At 65.2% G+C, this 23,615-nt stretch overlaps 5 protein-coding genes across 5 annotated transcripts; 4 read left to right on the top strand and 1 right to left on the bottom strand.

Annotated features, from left to right (window-relative positions):
• Positions 1-111: 111 nt before the first annotated feature.
• On the bottom strand, positions 112-1,982 carry EMIHUDRAFT_221310 (hypothetical protein; the record flags this gene model as incomplete). The annotated part of the gene is made up of 6 exons (XM_005756587.1): positions 112-168; positions 192-998; positions 1,087-1,269; positions 1,459-1,612; positions 1,651-1,884; positions 1,978-1,982. The coding sequence occupies 6 exons, from the start codon at positions 1,980-1,982 to the stop codon at positions 112-114; spliced, it is 1,440 nt and encodes a 479-aa protein (XP_005756644.1).
• Positions 1,983-3,601: 1,619 nt separating this feature from the next.
• On the top strand, positions 3,602-5,376 carry EMIHUDRAFT_221311 (hypothetical protein; the record flags this gene model as incomplete). The annotated part of the gene is made up of 4 exons (XM_005756588.1): positions 3,602-3,858; positions 3,957-4,382; positions 5,135-5,188; positions 5,259-5,376. The coding sequence occupies 4 exons, from the start codon at positions 3,602-3,604 to the stop codon at positions 5,374-5,376; spliced, it is 855 nt and encodes a 284-aa protein (XP_005756645.1).
• A 905-nt stretch (positions 5,377-6,281) lies between these two features.
• EMIHUDRAFT_107830 (hypothetical protein) lies at positions 6,282-9,653 on the top strand (the record flags this gene model as incomplete). Its single annotated transcript, XM_005756589.1, has 6 exons — positions 6,282-7,354; positions 7,937-8,177; positions 8,326-8,895; positions 9,070-9,162; positions 9,259-9,318; positions 9,405-9,653. The coding sequence occupies 6 exons, from the start codon at positions 6,282-6,284 to the stop codon at positions 9,651-9,653; spliced, it is 2,286 nt and encodes a 761-aa protein (XP_005756646.1).
• Positions 9,654-10,674: 1,021 nt separating this feature from the next.
• Positions 10,675-12,048, top strand: EMIHUDRAFT_221315 (hypothetical protein; the record flags this gene model as incomplete). The annotated part of the gene is made up of 2 exons (XM_005756590.1): positions 10,675-10,942; positions 11,081-12,048. 2 exons carry the CDS (start codon positions 10,675-10,677, stop codon positions 12,046-12,048), a joined length of 1,236 nt encoding a protein of 411 aa, XP_005756647.1.
• A 7,850-nt stretch (positions 12,049-19,898) lies between these two features.
• On the top strand, positions 19,899-21,156 carry EMIHUDRAFT_360367 (hypothetical protein). Its single transcript, XM_005756591.1, has one exon. It carries the CDS (start codon positions 20,009-20,011, stop codon positions 20,516-20,518), a length of 510 nt encoding a protein of 169 aa, XP_005756648.1. The 5' UTR covers positions 19,899-20,008; the 3' UTR covers positions 20,519-21,156.
• The last annotated feature ends 2,459 nt before the right edge of the window (positions 21,157-23,615 follow it).

Genomic DNA, 23,615 nt, shown 5'->3' on the forward strand with positions numbered 1-23,615 from the left:
ACCACCACGCCGCCGCCCCCAGACAAGCAGATCGCGCGCAAGCCGCAAGCCTTCCCACACGACCGAACCTGTGCGCTCAGAGACCACCCCCCTTTCAGACAACCACGGAGCCTATGCGTTCTTCCTCTTGATGGTGCGCTCTGTTGGTCCGCGCGGCCCGGATCCCTTCTGGCAAGAAGATCACGCAAAACCTGCCCTTTGCTCTGGACAGCTGCGTCGCCCGGGTGATCCTGCATAGCCATCGCCACTGCCTCGGGAGCGCCCGCAATCACAGCGCGCTGCCTGCGTGCGAGCGCTGCGGCGTCGCCGCCGAAGCACAAATTGACCAGCACCGCGCAGCCAGTCTGCTGCATGCACGCATGCTGCGGGTGAGCCTGCAGCGCCGCCACAGCCACCTCGATACCGCCCGCGTCTGCTGCGCGCTGCTTGCGTGCGAGCGCTGCGGCGCCGGTGCCGAAGCACATGCTGGCCATCGCCTGGCAGCCACACTGCTGCACGCGCGCCACCTGCGGGTGCGCTCGCATCGCCGCCACAGCCACCTCGATGCTGCCCGCGTCTGCTGCGCGCTGGATGCGTGCGAGCGCTGCGGCGCCGGTGCCGAAGCACATGCTGGCCATCGCCTGGCAGCCACACTGCTGCACGCGCGCCACCTGCGGGTGCGCTCGCATCGCCGCCACAGCCACCTCGATGCCGCCCGCGTCTGCTGCGCGCTGGATGCGTGCGAGCCCTGCGCCGGGGGTGCGGTGGCACACGTTGACTATCGCCCAGCAGCCATACTGCTGCACACCCACCGCCTGCGGGTGAGCCGGCAGCGCCGCCACAACCAACTCCATCGCGCCCGCGCCTGCTGCGCGCTGTTTGCGTGCGATTCCTGCGGCGTCGGTGCCAAAGCACACGCTGCCCACTACCCGGCAGCATTCCTCCTGCACACCCGCCACCTCTGGGTGCGCCTGCAGCGCCGCCACAGCCAACTCGATCGCGCCCGCGTCTGCTGCGCGCTGCGTACGTGCGAGCGCTGCGGCGTCGCTGCATAGATACGCACACGTTGGCCATCGCCCCGCAGCCATTCTGCTGCACACCCACCACCTGCGGGTGAGCCTGCAGCGCCGCCACGATCGCCTCGATCGCGCCCGTATCCGCCGCAGGTTGCCTGTTCTGCGCCTCTAAGCACAGCTCAGCCAACCGCCCGCAGGCCACAAGCGCGACGCGACTGACCGACGCGTGCGCCCGCAGCGCCGCCACCGCCGCCGCCACGCCCATCGCCCGCACCTCCGCAACGCTCGGTGGCGCAGCAGCGGGGACATAAGCAGCAGAATGGCTGGAGCCGCCGCCGCTGGAGCCGCCGCCGCTGGAGCCGCCGCCGCCGCCGCCGCCGCCGCCGCCGCTCGGCGCAGCGTGGCGCTGCCGCTTGGGTGCCGGGCCGGCGCTCGCACTCCCCTCCGCCGAGTTCTTGCGCACGGCCGCCACCACCTCGGCCCCCATCTCCATCTCGACCTCGATCACGTACGCCGGGTACATCTGGCGCGACTCGTACACCACGTGCACGATGGAGGCGTCGCACCCGTTCTCGCCTCCGCCGGAGAGGAAGGGGCGGTGCGGCCCGCCGCGCACGCTGTCGTAGAGGAGTCGGGGAGGGCCCTCGACGCGCACGTCCGCATCCGCATCGCCCTCGTCTCCGCGCTGATGCGCTGCATCTCTTGCTGCGAGCCGAGGGCGGCCTTCACGATGAGCAGCTGCACGCGGCTCCCGCCCGAGCCGGAGACGCGGTGCGCATACCGGCCGCCGATCGGGTAGGACGGGTCCTCCGCGAGGTAGATGCCCTGGCCGTAAAAGCCGCCCTTGGAGAAGCGCGCAATGGGCGTACGCGCGCCACAGCTTCTTGTTCTGCACGCGCTGCACGCGGCTCAGCCTTGCGCTCGGGCTCCGCGCCAGCAGCGTCTTTCTTGATGAGCAGCGCCTCGTTGCTCGTCGGGGAACGTCATCGGCACCTGTGAAGGCCGGAGTCGCACGAGATTTGTTTTGGGAAAGGAAAGAGAGAGACAGAGAGAGAGAGAGATCACTGTGTCGGATGGTGGACGAGAATAATTTCACTCGTCTGGGTAGAAACGCAGATACTTATTTCTTCAATAGGAAGAGGGGCTCGAAGATGGACTGGAGTAAGGCCTTTGAGGTAGCCAAGGCAACGGGAAGGGTGATGGGGCTTCATCCCTCCAAAATAGGTGCGTCTATCAAGGAGCTATGCCGAGAGGACAGGTGGATACTATGTCGATGCGCGGCCATCACGGAAGATTGGGAGGAGAGAGGAGAGGATGAGGGTCTATGTCTATGCCCGAGTTCATTTCATATAAGGGTCTATGCTTCATTAGAGTAGAGTGTGATGGGGGGGATGTCGGGAGAAGGGAGGAGGATAGGAGAGAGGTAGAGCTGAATGTGGTCCTACACGAGGCAAGCGCGCCGACAAGACTACGAGTGGGGGAGATCCGACTGCGGTGGGGACATCTCTATGGGTCGACGTGTGGAGACAATGGGGACTTCAAAGTGCTCCCGGTGTCGTTCAAGCCGGACCAGGTGGCGGAGGAGGCGGGAAGGGAGGTGGAGAGTGAGGAGGAGGAGGAAGATGGGGAAAGCAGGGTGGTCTCGGGGTCGGGAGGGTCGAGCATGATTGACCACGTGTTCGTGAACGAAGCCTACAGGGTACAGGTGACGTGGGCGGGGATGCATGCGCCTCTTTCCGGAAGGTGCAACTACCACAAAGTTCTATGCCATCAAATTCGAGTTATCGGGGGCGGGGGAGCAGGGGAGACTACGGTGAGGGCGAAATTGACAGATATGGAGGATTGGAGGCGATTCAGATCAAGGGAAGCTCGGAGTAACGGTATAAGTCACAAGGATCATCAACTCGTTCAGTTAAAATTTGGGTCACGACGAAGCAGCAATCAGGTCTGCATTTAAGTCGACTGTGGCAACGGTGATTGACACTGTTGATGAGTGCAACTGTGGCGTGCTTGCCACCCAAGCGAGTGTAGGCCCGACTCGCGTCGGGTGCTATTTCCTCATCGTCATCGCTACGGCGGGGGCGGGGGGGTTTTACCGGAGCACCGGACTACTCGTTGGGATAGTTGCTAGATCGCTCGATAATCGCGATCGGTCGCTCGGGCGCATAGTCGTGCGGCGTCAGCGACTCAATCGCCAGTTGCCCTTATCTTTGACGGTGGATTCAAGGAGGTCTTTGCGTGGGGTTCAGCTGAGCTTAGGCCGTTCCGGGCATCGACCTTCCATCATACTACCTCAAAGGTCGAGCGTGGGGAGGCTCAGCAGCCCACCACAGGGAGGTTTCGTCAGTCTCGGCGTCGCATCTGCCGCGCCGGACGGACCGAAGGGGTAGAGGCTAGCGCTCTCTAGCGAGAGAAGCGCAATACTCAAGACAATGATTACTACATCATGCACGACCTCGAGCGTGCAACGCCGCACAGTGCTCAGGGTTCGAGCAGGTGCAGGCGAGTGGAGGGGCCCCTGGCAGAGTAGAAAAATCGGGCGTGTTTGTGGATCGGTGGACCGGCACGGCAGCAGCGCCGGCGACAAGCCGCTCGATCTCATCCTCATGCCCGACCTTGGGACCCTTTGCCTTGCCGAAATGGCCTTCTTCAGCCTCGATCTGGCGGCGCTCCCGGACGAGCTCTATGACGACGCCGTCCCAGACGAGAAGTGGTTCGATCGGGCGCAAAAGGTTGGGCCCGGCGGCTTCGCTGCCGGCTCGCTGAGCGCCGTGTCGCCACTCGCGCTCGGCCCACACCTCGAGCGGATCATCAACATCCCGCTCTACCTCACGCTGAACTGGCTTCCGTTCGTGCTCCCGCTGTGCGCCGGCGGGCTCTACGGCTGGATTGGGCTGCTCGTGCTGGCGGTCGCCCTCGGCGTCGGCTCATATGCCCAGAACCTCGTCTCGCCGTCCGCAGAGCGTCAGCGGGCTGGTACGTCTTCACCGAGCGGAACAACCAGAAGTACCTCTCGATGCGCGTCGTGTGGCCGGCCTCGTTTGAACAGATCCGCGGCAGCCAGCACTGCATCTTTGCCGCGATCCCGCACGGCGCCGCGCCGCTGGGCATCACTTGCTACCCGCTCTGGTCGCGGCTGGGCGGCGCGCTGTGTCACTGGACGACCGCGCCGGTGGTGCTGCAGATCCCTCTGGTCGGGTACGTGCTCCGCACGATCGGCTACATTCCCGCAAAGGGCAAGGAGATGAGTAAAGCGCTCGAGCGGCGCGAGAGCGTCGGCGTCGTGCTGGACGGGATCGCGGGCATGTTCCAGTCGGACGAGCGGGTGGAGAAGGCGTGGGTGAAAAAGCGCAAGGCGATCGTGGCCATCGCCCTCAAGGCGGGCTTGTTGGATCTCGGGTAATCTCGGGTAATCTCGGGTAATCTCGGGTAATCTCGGGTAATCTCGCCTCCTCCGTAAAGGGCGTGCCGCTGACATCTCGGCCCAGTCTCGGCCAATCATGGCCAATCTCGGCCAATCTCGGCTCATCTCGCCCAAAGGCGGGCGTGCCGATCGTCCCCGTCTACGGCTTTGGGCGCCCCCGGACTTCTCCGAGAGCGGCTCGCCACGAGAGCCCCAGCAGACGGCTCGCGGAACCGTCCTCTAGGCCAGCCGCTGCCTTTGGACGTCGAGCAGTCTCGGTCAATCTCGGGTAATCTCGGGCAATCTCGCCCCCCTAGGCACTCCTCCCTGTGGACGGTCGTGGCCGACCCGTTCCGCATCCTCGAGCGCCTCTCGGTCGCGCTCGACGTCGCGCTCTGCCCCTTTTACGGCGAGATTGCCCGAGATTGCCCGAGGTTGCCCGAGGTTGCTCGACGTCGCGCTCTGCCCCTTTTACGGCGAGATTGCCCGAGATTGCCCGAGGTTGCCCGAGGTTGCTCGACGTCGCGCGCTGCCGATTTTACGCCGCGATTCGCAGCCACGGCACTGCCACGACTCTGCCGCGACACTGCCACGACTCTGCCACAACACTGCCCCCTTGCCCGGCATTGCCCCGGCATTGCCCCGACAAGTTGCCACGGACCGGCGCCCGCCGAAACAGTCCCGAACGCCCGGCCTGCGCAGGTCGGTGGGGCTGGCCGGTCGGCCCCCCGCGCAGGGTCGCGGTGTGCACCGCCCTCGGCGCGCCGATCGAGTACCACGCACCGATCGAGTACCACGAACCACCTTGCGGAGCGTCTTGCAAACGACACGCTGAAGTGTAGGTGCCCACGGGTGGACAGGCCCTCAAAGCAGCTGGTTGACGAGTACCACGCAAAGCTGCTCGACGGCTACACGCTCCTCTTCGAGCAGCACAAGGCCGCGTTCGGCTGGGGCCAAAAGGAGCTCAAGTTTGTGTAGCCCGCTTGCGGTGCGTATCGCGCCACACTCTCTGAGCGCTCATCGCGATCTTAGAGAAACGGTGAAGGGAACGGTGTGCGAGGGTCGCCCCTTGCCCCACCACTTTGTGTGTGTGGAGAAATTTACCTTGCCTTACCTTACCTTAGATCCTAGCCGCCCTGTCGCTCTGTCACCCGAATAAGACAGCGACCTCAGCGACTGTGGAGCACGACCACCGACGACGACGCTCATTGCACCGGCTTGACGCCCTTTCCAGCGTTCCATTCTTCCACCTGCGTTACAAAACGGCGATCGTGAGTATGCCCGAAACGGCGAGCGCGTGCGGCCTCCTCAGCGCGTGATCCGTGAGATCGCGTTCCGTGAGAGAGCGAGGCTGTAGAGAACGCCGAGCGGTACATCACTACCGGCGGCGCCTCTCTCGGCGTGAAGGCCTTAGCCTTGCGGTGCTCTGGCGGAGGCGGGTACAGCCTCGGCCTCAGATCTGAAGGCGCGGTGGCGGTCAGCACGCGGGAGTATCGAGGGTGCGAGGCGTGCGCGCACAGAGAACGTAGCCGATCGATCCAGCGACTCCCCAGGCCGCGAGGCTCATCCGTGTGAGCTCCCAGAAGCGAAAGGCCTCGGGCAGCATTGCGCAAGCCGGGCGCCGCCTTCCCAGGCGCTCTCAAAAAAAAGAGAAAAAACCGCCGAACCGAAAATCGCTCCTCATCGCAAACCCCTTTCCGGAAGCCGACTTGTTTTTCTCATTCCAAGAGCACCACGCTTGGAGCGCCGCCACTACCAGTACGGACCCGTTAGGGCGGTAGGGCGGCAAGAGCCCGCGAGGCGCGCCGGGGCAGTCGACCTCAGGCTGCCCGCTTTCCGCCCGTTGCCCGGCATCGCGAGCGCGCGCTAGGTCGGCTCGGTCGATGCAAAGCACTGCCGACTTGACCGACACGTGGTGCTGCGGCGCCACGCCCTTGCTATTCTCCATTGTCAACGGCCCATCGGAAACCCTCGCAAAGCTCGACCGCGACTATCCGTCGCTGGCAAAAATGGCGGCCGACGGTGGCGCCTACGACCCGCCGCAGCTCAACCCGGCTCAGACCTTTGTCAGCTGCTGCCTCGGGCTGCCATGGCCCGATTCGTGCAATCTCGGCACGGTGAATTGGTTCTCGCACCGGTCGCCGCTATGCGCGCTGTGCCCCGCCGCCGTTTGTCTGGGCTACATGAAGTGCTGCTTTGGGTTCACCGAGCTGTCGCTGCTGGAGAGCGGAGACGAGGTCTTCATCGAGATGCTCCAGCGAGGCGTGGCACCGGAACAGTGCCCGGAGCGGCTAAAGGGCCTCTACTGGATGCAAGACAACCTCGCCAACGAGGTGCTAGTCACGTGGCAGGATGCCTACTGGCAGCCGGCGACAGCGACGGCGCCATTTCTCGGCACCAAGGACCTCGGCCTCAACTTCACGCGGGACCCGACCTGCTTTGGAGTGTGGAACGGCCCGCCCTTCTCCCCGATCACGTGCCCGCCGGTTGGCTGCTGCCCCTGCCTCTGCCTCCCCTGCTGGGCCGTCGCCCCGTGCGGCTCCGCCCGCAGTCTGCCCGGCTGCTGCCTGCGCCGCACGCCAATGACGATGGTGTCGTCCCCGGATCAGCGGTGGATCGACATTGGGACAGGCAACTACATCTTCATCCCGACTGCGGGTGAGACGCTCGTCGCGCCGGGCGGAGAGCCGGTCGCCTTTGACGCGGCGCAGGACCTCCTTCGCGTCTCGTTCTACCCCGAGCAGGGCCTGTCGAGCATCAACTACCAGTACCGCGTGCGGAGGGTGGCGCATCTCTCAGAGAGCGGGGCGCTGGTCAAGACGGAGGCGTGGGATGATCTGGTGGCGAAGGTTCGCGCGACGAATGAGACGCCCGGCTGCCTGGGCGACCGCTGCTACTGTAACCTGCCGCTCGAGCAGCGGCTGCAAAACTCGCTCCTCTACCAAAACGACAGGCAGTTCTTCCGGCTGCCACCGAGGCCGGCGTCCATGGCGCTTGGCCGCGGCTGATGCGGAGGAAGTCCCCCGCCCCTCCACTGGCCCTGCCGATGCCGAATGCGGAATGGGCATCGCCTGTGTTTGCTGTGTTTGCATGTTCATGATTGATAGTCCTCTGAGTCGTCTCTTTAGCTTTCGCATGCCCTTGGAGGCTTGGAGTGCAGTCAGTAACCGACCCAGGCATTGAACTTTCCTACTATCTCTTAATTGACGGACCTGCCTGAATCAGAGACAACTTGTAACGGCTACTGAGTGCCCCGCCACACAGGGTGTCGTCAGCATGCCTGCTGCGCCGAGAGACATCTCCGAGGAGGACTTTCGCGAGATCCTTGCCCACCTCGACAAGGACAGCGACGGCGTCGTCACAAAGGCGAGTATACGTCAGCCTCGCACGCGAGCGCGTCAGCCAGCCAGAATTTTCCTGGCAGCACGCGCCGTCGCTCACAAGCCCGCTGCCCCTGCTCGCGTGTCAAAGCGCCTGCTGACGCGGCGACCTCCCTGGTAGGATGAGTTCAGGATGGCCTACCTGCTGATCCGCCCAGGCGCCGGCCGCGCGCGGACGGCCCCACCGCCCCGGCGCTGGCTCTCACTCTGCGCGATGCCGCTCTGCCCGCCCTCGGTGCAGAGATGGAGGCGGCGGAGTTTGAGGGGCTTTGGGCCTCGATGGACGCGGACGGCAACGGTGAGCTGGACCTCAAGGAGCTGGCGGCCTACTACGGCTTCGACATGGGCGGATTCGGAGCTCACGGCATGAGTGATGAGCAGATTTGGGAGATGCTCAAGGTGCGCGCAGAGGGGGAGGGGGTAGAGGCCGGGGCAGTGGATTGAGGCAGACTGGGAGCGCGCCACGGCGCGCAAGCTCCGAGCTTGGGCCGCCTCCTCTACCGTCTCTCGACCACTCACCACCTTGCCGCTTCGCGCCGCGCCGTAGCTTCAAGATGCGCTGGTTGAGGCGCGGCGGGCAGACGAGGTGCAGAAGCAGCCCGCCGAAGCGCCGGCCGCGCCGGCGCCAGCAAGGCGCACGTCTCGCGGGCTCGACGGCGTGAGGCGGCGCGCTCCGCCTCTAGCCGAGAATAGCCACGCGGTAGCCGAGCTGTGCCACCTCGACAGCGTGAGCGGGCGCATCGATGAGCCGTATAGGCCAGTCACGATTCTGAGCGAGTCGGAGCGCAAGGCTGCCGGCGTGACGGCCTACAAGATGCCGGCGTCGGTCGGCCGGGAGGGTCTCGATGCGCATGTGCGGCTGCTGGTTGCGAGCGAGCTCGGCGACGCGAGGGCCATCGACGAGCTCATCAGCCAGAATCTGAGCGTCCGGATTGAGGATGAAAAGGAAGCCGCCCAAGCCCTAGCTCTCCCCCAATCTCTGCTCGCCGAGAGCAGCCTAGCAAGGTCGCGCACCACATGCACCCTCACACACACGCCTCCGGCCGCGCCACACTCTCAGGGCGAGATGCCGCTGCACAAGCTCGCGCGCGGCGGCAAGGAGAAGCTGCTCCGGGCGGTGCTCGTGCAAAGCGACTCCAAGCTCGTCGACTTGAACTGGCAAGACAAACAGGCGGCCACAAGCAGCTAGCCACGGCTCACACGCCACCCAGTAGCTGCCATGAATCCCGGCTCCTTTGCTACTCAGCGGCGCCCACGGCATTGAGCTCGTGTTGCATGCGCCGCCTTGCAGGGCAAGACTCCGCTGATGCTCGCGGCCGAGTTCAACCACCCCGACCTCGTGAAGCTCCTCATCGAGTACGGTTCCGACGCCTTCGTCGAGAACGTAGCCATGACTAGATGCCTTCACCCTAGTGCTGCTGGAGCGCGCGGTTGGTGGCCGTCACGAGGCGAAATGCTGCCCAAGCTCCGCCCTCCGCAGGCGGCTGGTGGCACGGCGCTGCACTGCGCTGTGGCCCACAAGGCCGAGGACGCCATTACGGTGATGCGCCACCACCACCTCTCTGCCCTTCCCCCATGCAGCGACACCTTACTCTCCACGGCCCCGCGGCCGACCCCCGCCCGCAGACGCTGCTGGAGTGCGTCCGCGCGTCCGAGCGCAAGCGGCTGATTGATCACACCGACAAGTGCGGCCGCTCCGTGCTGCACTTGGCGGCCTTCAGCGAGAATGAAAACATGACGCAGACGCTCATCGAGCACGGCGCCTCGTCGGCATCGGACGCCTATGGCAACAAGCCGTCGGTGCTGGCGGCGAAGACGGGTCGGCGAAACTCCAAGGACCTGCTCGAGGCGCTGGAGAAGAAGATTGCGGCATGAGGCGTGGGATGACGGCGCGTATGGCATGAGGGGCATGAGGCGTGGGATGAGGGGGCGGGCGCCGCATCACTGAGAGGATGGCATCTCGGTGCTGGGGGGTGATGGGCGGGGGGGCGCATCGTGTATAAGTATAAATAAATAAATAAAAACGGACACCTCTCTATCTAGATACTGTGAGATGGGTAAAAAGGAACAGGTCCCCGCCCTTGCGATCTTTGTGCAGGGTTCTTTGTGGGTGTGGTCGGCGACTAGCCGGGGTCGTCCTCCCAATGGGGGACTAGCACTAGCCGTCTTCCACATTGTCCCTCGGGTCCCTGCTGCTCCTAATCTCTTCGTACATCCTCCTGCTGATCGTGTATGCGTGCGTGAGGCACGTTGTGAGCAACCAAACCATGGACCAAAAATCGGACCCCTATCCACGCCAAGAGCTGGGGCATCAACTCGCTACAGGTAGGTAGGTAGGTAGTAAGGTGAAGAACAGCCAGGCTCGGACTGGACACCAACGCGGTATGGGTGGACGCTGGACAGATGATGACGACACGCACGAGCGACACACAGACACAAACAAGCTCACAAGACACACAGCCAGCTGGCTGCCACACACCCTGAGTCGGCGTACACATAACTCAGGGCCACATCCTCCCTGTCGCCCCCCCCAGCACTCCACGGTGCCAAGGGCACAAACAAGGGCACAACTCAAACAACAGACGACAGTAAGCTACACCTATGGTAAAAAAGAAATTCCAGCGTGACACGCCATCGCACATGTGGGGAGACTCATCCGAACCTGCTCTGCGAATCGGGAAGTGCGACGCCGCCAGAGGTGTGTCCTCGCCCTGTCCGCTGCCCCGCTGCGACAGCCTCCTCCTCCCAACAAGTTTCCGCTCTCCGTCCAGAGGTGTGTCCTCGCCATGTCCGCTGCCCCGCTGCAACAGCCTCCTCCTCCCAACAAGCCCCGCTCTCCGTCGCTAAGCGCCCAGCGCCCGGATTGACGACAAGCATCCCTGCCGAGCAGGCATTCATGCACGCCAAACTTATCGCCAGTGTGCTGGCAGCGGCGCCTCGTGTGCGCGGCTGGGTGCTCCACAGCCCGTGCAGCAACGGGTACGCGGCTCAAGCCTCGTGCGAGGAGAGCTGGCCCAGGGTCGACCTGTACAATGTCGCGAAGCTTTGGTCGCTGCCGTCGGGCGGAGCACCATTATCAGATGGACTCGCAGCGGGCATCACCTACGCATTGCACCCTCAATTCTGCCACCAGATGCTGCCCCAGCACCGCGAGATGGGCTACAGTCTCTCCTCTCGCTTTGTCAGCTGCGACGACATCCGAGAGGCGCACGCCACCAGGTAGTAGGGAGCCTACCGTCGCGACAGCCCCACCACAGCCCGAAGTAGCATTTTTATCGCAAGACCATCGCGAGGATAACCAGGAGGGTATGTCCAGGCGGTGGCGACAGCTCTCGACACGTGGGCTATCAACCACAAGCGCATTCACTTCGAGGACGTCTCCGAGGCGTGCTGGCAGGAGTGGGAAGGGCGCCAGGGCGCCGCGTGTGGCAACGCCGAGCTCTTCTTGACCACCGACATCCGCATGCACGAGGGCATGCAGCTGAGGTACCCCGAGGAGAGGTACGCCGCGATCAGCGAGTATGAAGCCGACCACGTGCCGACGGTGCTCACGTCGGGGACGACGCTGCAGCAGCGGAACGGTATTAGGCGGTCGGAGGTGGTGCTCAACTCACAGCTGTGCTGGTACCTGGACGCCGCCTTCTGCCACCGTTTCCACGCGAGCGACGGCGGGGGCGAGTGGTACGCGGTGGTCTTCGTGTGCAGCCTGAGCTTCGTCCTCGGCTGCCTGTGCTGCCTCTGCCTGCTCCGGCCTGTCTGCACGGCCACGGCGGCGTGCCACGACGAGCCCCTCGCACGGCCGCCAGTGGTCTCGGCGCGCTGCGACGCGGCCGTCCGCAACTTTGCACGCCTGCCACTCCCGAGCCTTCTCGTCGCCAACTACTGCCTCGCCGCGGCGCCCGTCTTTTACGTCTTTGTCTTTCTGCCTTGCTGGGACTGCTATGATTTCACGGCCACAGTCGCGCACGAGGCGGGCCACATCCTCGGCTTTGACCATCCCGACGAGTTCCCGCGCCTCAACTTGCGCGCCAAGGCGGGCGTGCATCTCGGCGCACCCGAGACATGCCGCAGGCCTCTGACACCCGCAAACATCGAGCTCGAAGAAATTCGCGGCGGCGCTACCGGCTCTCTCATGCTCTCCATGACGCAGCACAGAGCGCGCACATGCCTGAGCAAGGACGACCTCCAAGGCCTCAACTTTCTGTACCCGTCGTGCGACGACCCGCTCGGCCGCGGAAACGCGCTGCAGGCGCCGCGCCGGATACCCTGAGCCCCTCTCCTTTCCATTCCCGTGACCCCTTCCCGCCTCCCATCGTCCCATGGTGTGTGGTCAGGAGCCCCTCTGCCCGCCCGGCCGACCCGCGTCTGGCTACCTCCGCTTCTTCGTCTCCACCGGCCTGCCCTTTGTCTCCCTCCTCCTCACCCTCTCCGCCTTGCAGTGCTGCGTCGTCGCCTACGTGCGGCGGCGCTCGAGAAACGCGGTCCGCCGAGAGCGGCATGGACTGTGGAGCGAGGTAGCGGCTCTGCGCTCGTACCTCAGCTCCATCCCCTTGGGCATCTCCCTGCGCCAGCGCCGCACCCCGCATGCCCACGGGGGGAGGGTCCGCGCAGACGCCGTGCTGCCGAGCACCAGCCCGGGTCGGTGAGCCCCCCCCCAACCCCACCCACCCACCCCGTGGCATCCGCCCCTCTCTCCGTGCGTGCACGCGCCGCAGCCTCCAGCGCCGGCCCACGCTCTGAGCCCCTCCCCACGCCGCGGACGCAGCTCTCGAAACAACTCAGGGGCAGGGGCTCGGCGGACGGAGCGGCGGGTGGGGAGGAGTCCTGCACTGCGTCAGCTGGAGCGGTGGGCCCGTGCACGGCAGACCGTCGGACCTCCGCGGGCTCGAGCTTCATCTCCTGGTCCCAGATTGTCCTTCTGGGCGCAGCGCCCCGACCAGACGGCGGTGACCGTTGTGCGGTCGCACACCATGCCCGGCACGCCGTCCAAGGGGCCCTTCTCCCCCATCGGCGATGACTCGCCGCCTGACTCGCCACGCCCGCGGGCTCGGCAGCCGCGGTGTCCGACGCCCCCCCCCCCCCCTAGTGTGAGCTGTGTCTGGGCATGCCTTGAGGGCCGTACAACCAGCCAGTGAGAGCTGAGAGCGCATGCAGCTTTCTTTTCACTCAAAAACCTTCTGTACATTCTTCTGTACATTCCTTCTGTACACCTTCTGTACACACCTTCTGTACACCTTCTGTACACCTTCTGTACACCTTCTGCACATTCTGTACATGTCTGGACGCTCCACAAACCCTATTATTGGACGGAGGGTGGACGCGTCAGGGGCGAGGCCGAGGGGGGACAACGGCATGCATTGCTCCTCTTCCCTCTCGCGCCACGCGTCCAAGTCGGAAGTCACTTGCCAAGTGGCTGCTAAGTCCCGCCCGACCGTCCGATGGAAGTGGAGGGGGGCGAGGGGGATGGGGGAGGGGGGGGGGCTCTAGGGAGGAGAAATGCCGGGCGCGTCTTCACTCGCCGCAGCCAAACGCGAGACACTCATCGAGCGAGTCGCCGAAGCGATAGTACCTAGCGAGACAAACGAGCGAGGGTGACTTGAGTGTTTGGCCGCGTGCCACACTTAGCCCACCGGGGAGCCGCGCACGGATTATCGTACTGCTTGTTCGGGCGGAGGCACGGCGTGCCGTCTTCCGAGGGGGAGCAGCAGAGCCAGTAGCCGTACCCACCCGTCATCTCCACGCAGCCGCTCTTGCCGACGCACACGTTGCGCTCGCTTGGGCCGGGCGGGTTCAGGTTGGGGGGCGCGTCGGTGCACTCCCCATCCTCGCAGGGCGAGAAGGGGAGCCCAGCTGCACGTGCGATCACGTGGCCATAGCGCGTTGCACCGCGCATGGGTACACTGGTTTCCGTGCCCAGCGGTGAGATCGAGAGACGCACAGTCGGTCGGTCGACGTGTACTAATGTTTCTCAAACATGCCATTATAGAACACTGTACGAGACCTGTAACCGTACTTAGAGACTGAACACAAAAGGGCTGTAGTGTACCGCACCAAACTCGACAAGTGCAAAGGGAGGGTCCTGGGCTCGTGACGCTGCTGCGCCCGCCCCATCCACCACCTTGCGCTGCCAGGCGGCAAGCATGGCAAGGACCTCGTCAAAAGTCATCTGAGCACAGAGCCCGTAGTTGTCCCTCCGGAGCCTCGCACTGGGACCGAACAGGTCCTGCCGAGCGCGGTAGACCCACACGGGCTCGAGCACGGTGCCCTGCACTAAGTCGCGTTCGATCACGATGATCGGCCTGTCGATAAGGTCCGCCAGCCCCCACAGAAACAAAGCGAATGCGCGACCAGATGAGGCCCAGTAGCCAGGTGTGCGAAACCTGTTGAGCGCCTCCCGCGCCAAAGAGGTGCTCGCAAAGAGGTGCTCGCGTATCTGCGTGAGCGAGATGCCTAGCTCCGCGTCCCGCTCACGCACGCCGTCCGTCTCCGTGATCGAAAGGACTCGATCGACGACCGCGTTGCGCTCCCTCGCAATCCGAGCGCAGGCTGGGGTGAGTGCCGCCGCCTCCGCCGAGATTCGATCGATCGAGCGCATCACAGATCGCTGAGCGCAGTTGCCGTCTCCGTTGGCCTGGCCACGTCGCCAACCGAGTCGCTCGAGCCGCGCGTATGCCTGCACCTGGGGCACATGCGAAAGACGCGACTCGACAATGGGCCGTATCCCGCTCCTGGGGATGACGTCACAGTGCTCGGCCCCATCGAAAGCGATGGGAGCACCGGCGGAACCGGTGGCAGTCGAGCAGGCGCGAGCAGAGGAAGCAGAGGAAGCACCGGCGGTGGCAGTCGAGCAGGCGTGGGAAGAGGAAGGTCCGGCTGCGTGCAGCGACTGCAAAGACGGCATAGAGCTGGACGGAGGAGGACGCGTCGAGGGAGGCGGCATACCCGACGGCGGCTTTGACGGAGGCATGGAGGGAGGCGGCATGGAGGGAGGCGGCGGCATGGAGGGAGGCGGCGGCATCGCGGGACGCGATGAGGCGGGCGGGTTCGGCGGAGTCGGTGTCGCACGAGGCGCCGCATCAACCTCCATGCCATCCTCCGCATCGCTGCTCCCCCCCTCTGCGGGCGGCAGGCGGTCAATGCCGATGGGCATGCCTTCCGGGTACAACTCCTCTTCGCAGTCGGGGCAGAGAGCCGTCGTGGGCTGTGGGAGCCTGCCGCCGACATGCGGCAAGCCGCAACAGCCCACGACATTGTGAAGGCACGTGAGCTCGAGTCGCTGCCTCTTCCCTTTGCGACGACTTGCCCCGCCAGGCTGCTCCGCCTTCGGATCGGGCTGCGGTAGCCCGCGCGGCTCGCGGCCGGCTGCCAGATCAGCGGCGTGCTCGGCTCGGCGCCCGGCCGTCCACTTTGGCGCCCCCGGCTGCCTCTGACGGCGCTGTCGCTGCGACAATGGAAGGGAGTACGGCTCCGGCAGCAGACGTAGCGGCACAACATACCCGCAGAGCGGGAGCGCTGACGCAGAGATCTCGGCGCGTGGGAGGGTCTCGGAGAAGCCCTGCAGAGTGGAGGTTGCAAAAGTGGCTGGGAACCGCGGCTCGATCCCCTTCCTCCCCGAGTACGGCACTGGATGCAGGGGCGACGATCCGGAATGCAGTGTGGCGGCTGCAGCAGCTGAGAGAGACGCGCGGCCGACAGCGTCCGCTTCTGCCGTGCGTGGCAGCAGCTCTTGCAACTGCAAGCGCAATGCTGGTCGGTCGCCGATCGGCTTGTGGCCGAGAAGAGCCGCGAGGTGCTCGCGCAACGGTCCCACCAGCATTTTCATGACCCCTCCGGCCGCAGCGGCAGCCGCCTCAGCGGCTGCAAGGGCCGCCGGATGAAGGTCGGGCAGAGCCGCGCCACCCGACCCGCCTGCCTTCTCGCCGCTCTCACCGCCATCTGCTGCCTGCGACGGCGAGCCATCGGACGAACTCGCCGACGACTCCGCTGCGGGCGGCTTCTGCTCGGCGGCGGCGCCCCCGGCGATGGGGTACACCGCAATCGCCTTGCGCGCGCCCAACGCGTACGACATGAGCGGCGGCGCTGTGGCTGCAAGCTCGGCCGTGGCAGCCGCCGCAGGCGCAGCACCAGCGCCAGTCGCTATCCCAAGCGCCGTTGCCGACGCTTGGATGGCAAACACGCCGCGGCAAGCAGCGCAGGACACGGACGAGAGGCCGGCCGGCATCCGGACCTGCAGCATCTCTGTGCACCGCGGGCACGCCGCCTGCACCCACTTTTGTGGTGGAGGCGGCTTTGCGACAGCAGCCGCATAGGCCTCCCAGCCCGAGGCCTGCCAAAAGGCAGTCTGCTTTGCCCACACCGGCCGCTTGTACCAGCAGCGCGCCGAGTCGCTTGCCAGCTGCCCCGACTTGCCGAGCACCCACTTGTGGCCGAGGACGGCGCGCCCGACGTTCTCGTTCCATTGCAAGACACTGCACCAGACGCCGAGCGCGTAGAAGCGTGAGAAGTACGACGCCTTGGGCACGTAGATCCGCAGCAGATGCATGTACGACTCGTTCATGTACGTCATCCGTGCATCTGTGAGCGCCGTCAGCTTCGTCTCCCACTGGTCGTCGTGGAGCAGCGAGTCGAGGACGGTGAAGAGGTTGGAGCGCGGGTCGACATAGCCCTTGCCGGGGATCGCCCACGGCTCCTTGCGGTTGGGCTTGACCACAGGGTGGCCGAGCAGTTCGAGAATCTTATACTCCGCCGTGCTCGAGTCGCGCGCCATGCCGGTCATCAGGGCGATGCACGCCGTGCGCCACAGGTCAACGAAGAGCTCGCCCCTCTCCTCATCGGTGTACTCGGCGCCGGTGTTGGGGTTGATGGCGAAGCGCAGCGTTGCTGTGTGCTCCGACACGAATCGCAGCATGTTCCGGAACTCGCGGCGCCATGCCGTCGCCTCCGCCTCGTCGGAGGCCAGCTCCTTGCTCTGAGCTCCGCGCTCCTTTGCGGCAGCCGCCCGCCGCTTCTTCTCGGAGGTGTAGGCCTGGTACGCCTCCAGCTGCTCATCGTACCTCGCATTGGCGGGCAGCGAGCGCGCGTGCGCCTTGGCGAGGTCGGCAAACTGCTGCTTGAGCGCAGGGAGGGCGGCGCCATCCTCCGGGAAGCCGTCGAGCGCCTGGATTCGCGCCTAGAGCCCGCCGACGCGAAAATCGGTCGTCCGTCCCCTGTGCGGACTGCTAAGATCGAATCTCACCTGTGAATACAACTACTCGGGAGTGACGCGTTCGCCAGGTGTTGGTGTGTCTCTCTTTTGGGGCGCTAGTAACGAGAACGACTGTACAATGCACCACCTTACTAAGGATATGATGCACTCATTCTCTCATGCGAAGCCTAGACGCCCTAGTGCTAGTCGTGTCAAGCTACACCCTATCTACCTAACAATCTACACTACCCTATCTACACTAGCTACTTCTACTACGCGCGGGGCGCACCTTGACATGGTCGATCGCCTTCATGCCTGCCGGCGTCTTGCCGAGCTCCACGAGGTCGACTAGCTTCGGGCACTGGACCGCGATCAGCTCGGCCGAGTCCTGCTCCGTCTTCTTCGGCCGCCTGCAGAGCGTCTTGATCGCCTCGACCGACCACTTGAACCAGTTCTTCTGCACGTGCCAAAGATCGCCCTGCACGCGCTTCCCCGACTCGAGCGTGGGGCGCACGAGCTCTCGCGACCCATCCATCACGATGGTGCGGTAGCCCAAAACGCGCGTGTGGCGCAGCAGCGCGAAGAAGCAGAGCGGCTCGAGCCCCTGCGGTGCGAGGGCAGTTGTGTGAGATGGTGACCTAGTGAGGCGGGCAGCGACAGTCATGGGGCGCAGGCTGCGAGGGGGGGAGGCGCCTTGGAGTGGGTGGCGCCAGGGTCAGTCAGCCTCTTGTGGACGACCGCGACGATGGCAGTGTCAGCAGCGTGCGCGGTCATCGTGCAGCCTTTGGCGTTGCGGGGCGACGTGTAGCCGGCGTCCACGCTGATGTAGTCCGAGTCGCCGCGCGCGACATTGCGCTCGTGCGCCTCGGCCATCGACCGCTCGGCCTGCTGCGCCCAGATCGGCTCCACCTCCGCCTTGAAGCGGTAGTGGTCGGTCGTGCTCGGCGCGCGCATGCCGAGGAGCGAGCAGAACCCCGCGAACCGGCTGTGCGAGATGGCGTTGCTGACCAGGCCGTAGTTGACCTTCGTGTTGAGCACGTAGTCGTCGCCGTGCATCGCCTCGGAGGTCTCGAGGGCGGGCATGTTGCAGTCGCCCGTGCACGTAAACGACCAGGACCCGCACAGAGCCACCTGACCCGGGGACAGTAGGAGTGCTAGTGGGCTGCCATGCAGCGCGATTGGTGTGTGTATGGCAGGCTGAAATGTGAGCGGCGGGCTGGGGAGAGAGTGCCTGGCGGGAGAGCTGCTTCACGTACGCAAGCTTGCCGCCGCACTTCTGGCACACGGTGTGGTCGCAGATCCACTGCGTCACCTGATTGCGCTGCATGCGCGGGGAGCGTGCCGTCAGCGTGTGTCTGACGATCTGGCCTACCCTCTCTCGCGCGCGCGCCTGGGCGAGAGCAACCTCCTGCGGTGCCAGCCGCTCGTTGCCGCGCGAGGTGAAGCGCTTCCGCCTCCAGGATGCGACCATCCGGCGAACCCGGTCACGCAGCACCGCACGCTTCAGAGCCGGGAACTCGGGCTTCGGGCTCCGGCCGCGCTTCCGCGCGGCTCCGCAGGCCAGCTGCTTGATGGCCGCCTCGCGCGGCGCATTCATCGGCGGCTGCGGGTTGGGCTGAGCGGCGCGGCCGGCGCGGCGCTTGACGCTCGCCAGCATCGCCGAGAGAGACGCGTTCGAGCCCTTTGGAGGGGGCTCGCCTTGCGGCGGGGCCGCCCGCTCTTTCCACTCGGCAACGCCGCCCATGAAGGCCAACACCTGCAGGAGCATTGAGCCGATGCGCGTCTTGCCGTTGCAGTCATTGATGCCGTACTTCTTGGCGATCTTCGGGTTCTCGCGCAGCCAGGCCGCAACGGCGAGCTCCTCGTCCGACGCTCTGACCCGGTGCATGTCTTCACCCCCCTTGGCAGTGCGCCCGCTGCAGCCGCCTCTGCCGCCACCGCCGCCACCACCACCGCAGCCGCCTGCAGCTGCACTCTCGCCGCCGTCCTCTAAGAGCTGGACGAGCAGATTCACTCCGTTCATCTCTCGCAACGGGCGTCTGCGATCGGGCGCCGCCGAGGGGCCCGACGCGGCGCTCGACGCGCTTGACATGCACGCGGCTGGTAGCTCCGCTTGCGGTATTGCGGTACCGTAAACCGGGGCATTTCAAATAGGAAGTCTGCATAGGCCTGCAGGGCATCTTTAAGCACAAGAGAAAAAGTAATCGCGCTGCAGTCGGCTAAGGGCAGGCTAAGGGTGACGGCAGGACATCATCGAGGACGAGAGGCAGCACCGAAATGGCCACCGCTCTCATCGACTCCTCCTTCCCCGCCATCAGCAGCCTTCTCGAGGCGGCGCCGTCCGTAGCCGGCACCGCTTGCGCGTCGTACATGAAGGCCGCGACCGCCCTCATGGCTGCGCGGCTCGGCCTGGTCGAGCGGAGCGTGACGGTCGACGGGCTGCCGTGGACTTACCTCGAGCGGCCGGCGGTCGGCGTGAGCACCGCCGGCGGCCGGACCACCATCCTACTCCACGGCATGTCGATGTCGCTGCACGAGTTCATCCCGTGCGCTCACGCGCTCCGGTCGCTGCCGGGCCGGCTGCTGCTGCTGCCGTACCTGGGGCACGACGACGACGCGCGGCCGCTCCCGGACGGCCGCCTCAAGAGGCACCCCGACGTGGACGAGGGGACCGCATGGATGCTCAAGCTGATTGAGGCGCTCGGCGTGGCCGACTACAACCTCGTCGGCTACTCCCTCGGCGGCTCCACCGCCCTCGCCCTCGCCGCACACAGCCACGGGATCCGCCGGATCGTCTGCCTCAACCCGGGCTTTGCAGAGGCTGTCGGCGACGCCGAGGCGCGCGTCCGCCTGTGCGAGGTCTACGCGTATACCGACGCGCCCTCCGCGCGCCGCTGTACGAGCTCTGCTGAGTAGTTAATTACCGAGGACGAATGAATGAATTAAGTAGGCGCCCTCCGCGCGCCGCTTCGTCGACGAGTGCCTCACGCCCGCGGACAAGGGCTACGCGGTGCAGGGCTGGGTCGGCGAGCTCTTCCAGCGGGCGATGCCGATGCCGGCGTACCTTCGCACGATGTACGAGGGGATGATGGCGTCGTACGACGACCACCTCACCTCGAAATGGGTGCCCGCGCTGCTTCGGAGAGGACCCGGTCGCGCGCCGCCCGTGCTGTGCATCGCTTCGGAGGGCGACCGAGTGATCCGGCACGACGCCGTGCGGCGGTTGTGCGAAGAGTGGGCGGCCGCGGGCCTCGACGTCTCCTTTCTCTCGCAGCCGGGCTACGGGCACTGGTTCTCCGACAAGGGCTCGAGCCTCGTCAAGTTTTGGTCGTACTTCGAGGCGACCGCGCCGGCGGTGCTCGACTTTCTCGCCCCTCGCCCGCGGGCGGTGCCGCGCCGGCCGCCCGCCGCATATCCCGCCTCAGAGTACCCCGCCTCGGACTGCCCCGCCCCGGACCCACTGACTCGCCACTCTGCAATGCGGACGCGCTCGGCGGGGGCGGCGGGGGCACGCTCGCCGGTCGGCCGAAAGACGCAAGGCAGCAGCCGAGCCTAGAAGCGGAAGACGTTGGTTTGGACGAGTCCAACCTGTCTTCACACCGCGTCTTCACACCGCGTCTTCACACCGCGTCTTCACACCGCGTCTTCACACCGCGTCTTCACACCGCGTCTCCACCCGCGGCAGGCAGCCAAGCGGCCGAGCCTCGACCAGCCGACCCGCCAGAGCGACCGAGCGAGCTGTCCGCCCGAGCTACCTTCTTGAGCTGACCGCCGCACACCCGGCGAGGTCGACGGCGGGGAGAGCCCCGCTCTCGCCGCTCTCGAAGAAAGCTCGGGTCGTGGTCGTGAGAGGTGTTGCGTGCGGGTGCGGCCTCGGCCGCGAGCCTCGGCCCGTTTCTCCGCTTGTACAACAACGAGGCTTCGCGTCTCATTCATTCGCTGTGACCGCTCGCCTGGCGGCGCCAGGGCGGCGCAGAGCGTTAGCCTGGTGCTTGTGAGTTATGTGGGCGAGGGTGTGTGGCCCTGTGCTGTCAACACCGAACGCGGGGATCGGGGGGTTTTGTCGTTAGCTGTGGGGGCGGGGGTCGAGGCGCTGGACTGGGCTTGGGCCCGTTTCGTCGTCGTTTCTTTGCCTGTCGCGCGAATCGTCGTGCTGTGCGACCGCCTTTTGTTCTAGTAACATTCTTAAATGATAAATAAAAACCGACAATTCACTACTGTGAGACGGGTAAAAAGGAACAGGTCTCCGATCTTTGTGCAGGGATTCTTGTTGTCCACAAGAAAGTTCCTTTAGTTAGAGCCTTAGTTAGTTAGGAAGGTGAAGAACAGCCAGGCTCGGACTGGACACCAACGCGGTATGGGTGGACGCTGGACAGATGATGACGACACGCACGAGCGACACACAGACACAAACAAGCTCACAAGACATACGGCCAGCTGGCTGCCACACACCCTGAGTTGGCGTACACATAACTCAGGGCCACGGGTACAAAGAGGGGTACCCGGACGCCGGAGAATCCCCAGCTGCGGAAACGTAGTGTCGCTCAAGAGGTGCGATACTGCGGGGCCGGGGGAGTGTAAGGTGCCTATATGGGCTTCCAGTATCGGACCTTCAAGACATGCGCTTTTGGCCGGTGGCCTCCTCGGATACCAACCTCACTCGGAACAACCTCACCCCAAGCACAACCCAACCTAACACGAAACAAACTCACAAAAAGCACACGATTCTTCAAGTTGGGCCCTCGGCCTGTAGTTTTTCAATTCTTTTCCAGTATAGTTCTTTTCCTGGCTTGCAAGGGACACAGGGTACAGCAACAACAAAGGGTCAATTCACAGCCACAACTGTGAACGGTGACTCGAAGATTCACCACTCTTCTGTGTCGTCAGTCAGGCAATCATGGCACTCTCCTCGTCCGCTCGCGCGTGCCGCGCCGCATTGCGCCCGACTATGCCGCCGCGAGCTGCACGCCTAGACCCCCGCGACGCCTATTGCTCACGATATCCGCCGCACCTCCTCACCACCCCCACCGCGCGATGCGCCCTCGTTCGCCGCGCGAGCGGCTGACCCCCCTCGGCCTCGCACCGCCTGCCTACTCCCGCTCGCAGGTACAGCCGCTGCCATCGAGGAGGTCGCGAGACGCGTCCGCTGCTGCCCATTCCCCACCCTTGTCCCGCGCGACCGCCCTCCCTCTCTTCTGGCAAGAGAGCGACCCGCTCTCGCTTGCTCCAGTCCGCGCGCCGAGGACGCGAGAGCTCGACGCTCACGCCGCGACGTGTTGCCCGTAGGCGCGGCTCTCCTCTCTCCGGCTCGCTCTGTCTTCCCATTCAGCATGCCCTTGAGCAGCACCTTGTGCACAGCCTCATACACACCCCATGTCCATGTACCAATATACCCCCAATCATCTCCACAGTGTTTTTTGACCCTCGTTCACATGGCCGTGATGCCATAGACTCGTTCCTCACTTCCCGTCTTACTTTCCTCCATAGGAACTCATTCGACCGCCTATGCTCGACAAGCTCAAACTCGAGTTCGTGCCGGCCGACGGTAATCGGCTCGCTATCAAGATCTCTCCACCTCCGCCGCCGCCGCGTGCCGACAAGCAGGCGCGTGTTTGCGCGCAGTGAAACTGCGCTCCCACGAGACCTTCAAGACTTATCCTCTCGCCCTCTGGCTGTCACAGGCGTCGCTGGCGGGCAACACGACCGCTGTCGGAGCCAAGGCCGCCAGCATCCAGCCCAAGGGCGAGCCCGTTTCGCTCGAGGACGGCATCCAGCCCAAGGGCGAGCCCGTTTCGCTCCAGTCCGAGAGCAAGCAGCCCGCTTCGCTTGAGGACGTCGGCGTCGTGTTTGCGTCGTCGGCACGCGCTTCGCTCGACTCCTGCGCCGAGGCCTCACGGCGCCTCACGTACACCATCGCCGATCCGTCGCCGCTCTCGTCCGTCGACGCTGCCGGAGGCAAGGCCGACGGCATCTCGTCCGAGAGCGGGCCCGCGTTGCTCAAGGACGTCATCGGCGACGGCGGCGGGACGCCCGTCGCGTCCGAGGGCGAGTCTGCGCCGATGGCTCCCGTGCTCCTCGAAGACGAGGTGCGTGCGCACGCCCGGATCAACATAATCCGTGCGACCTCCAAGCCTCCAAACAACCTGCGTAGCTCCCTCGGCCACAGGCGTGCGGCACCAAGGTAGCCCTCGCGAAGGACATCCCCGTGGCAGAGTCTGGCGCGGAGGCCTCCCTCAAGGAGGTCCTTAAGAAGGACCTGACCGCGTTCGACTCTGCCAAGGCCGTGTCTGCCGCCCACGAGCCGAGCGCTTTCGCCGACTGGACGACCCCGTCGAACCCGCGCCGCAACAACGGGCGCGAGGGTGAGGCCAAGGAGTCTCCAGAGGAGAGGCTCGCCACGGCGGTGAGTTTCTCTCAGCGCGTGCACACACCTCACGGGTGTAGCGGGAGTCCCACGGGCGGTTCTCCTATCGGCCCTTTGCCTCTCGCACATGCGCAGGGCATCGACGAGTGGAAGACCGGCAAGGGCGAGCCCAACCTGGTCGACTGCTCCAAGAGCACCACCCCAATCGACCCACCGACGGCCCCCAGCGGCGTCACCAAAGAAGATCCGGCTCTCGAGCCGGCGGCGGCCGGCGACGCGCCGCTGCCGT

Source organism: Emiliania huxleyi (assembly GCF_000372725.1).
Source record: "Emiliania huxleyi CCMP1516 unplaced genomic scaffold EMIHUscaffold_96, whole genome shotgun sequence".
NCBI classification, from domain to species: domain Eukaryota; phylum Haptophyta; order Isochrysidales; family Noelaerhabdaceae; genus Emiliania; species Emiliania huxleyi.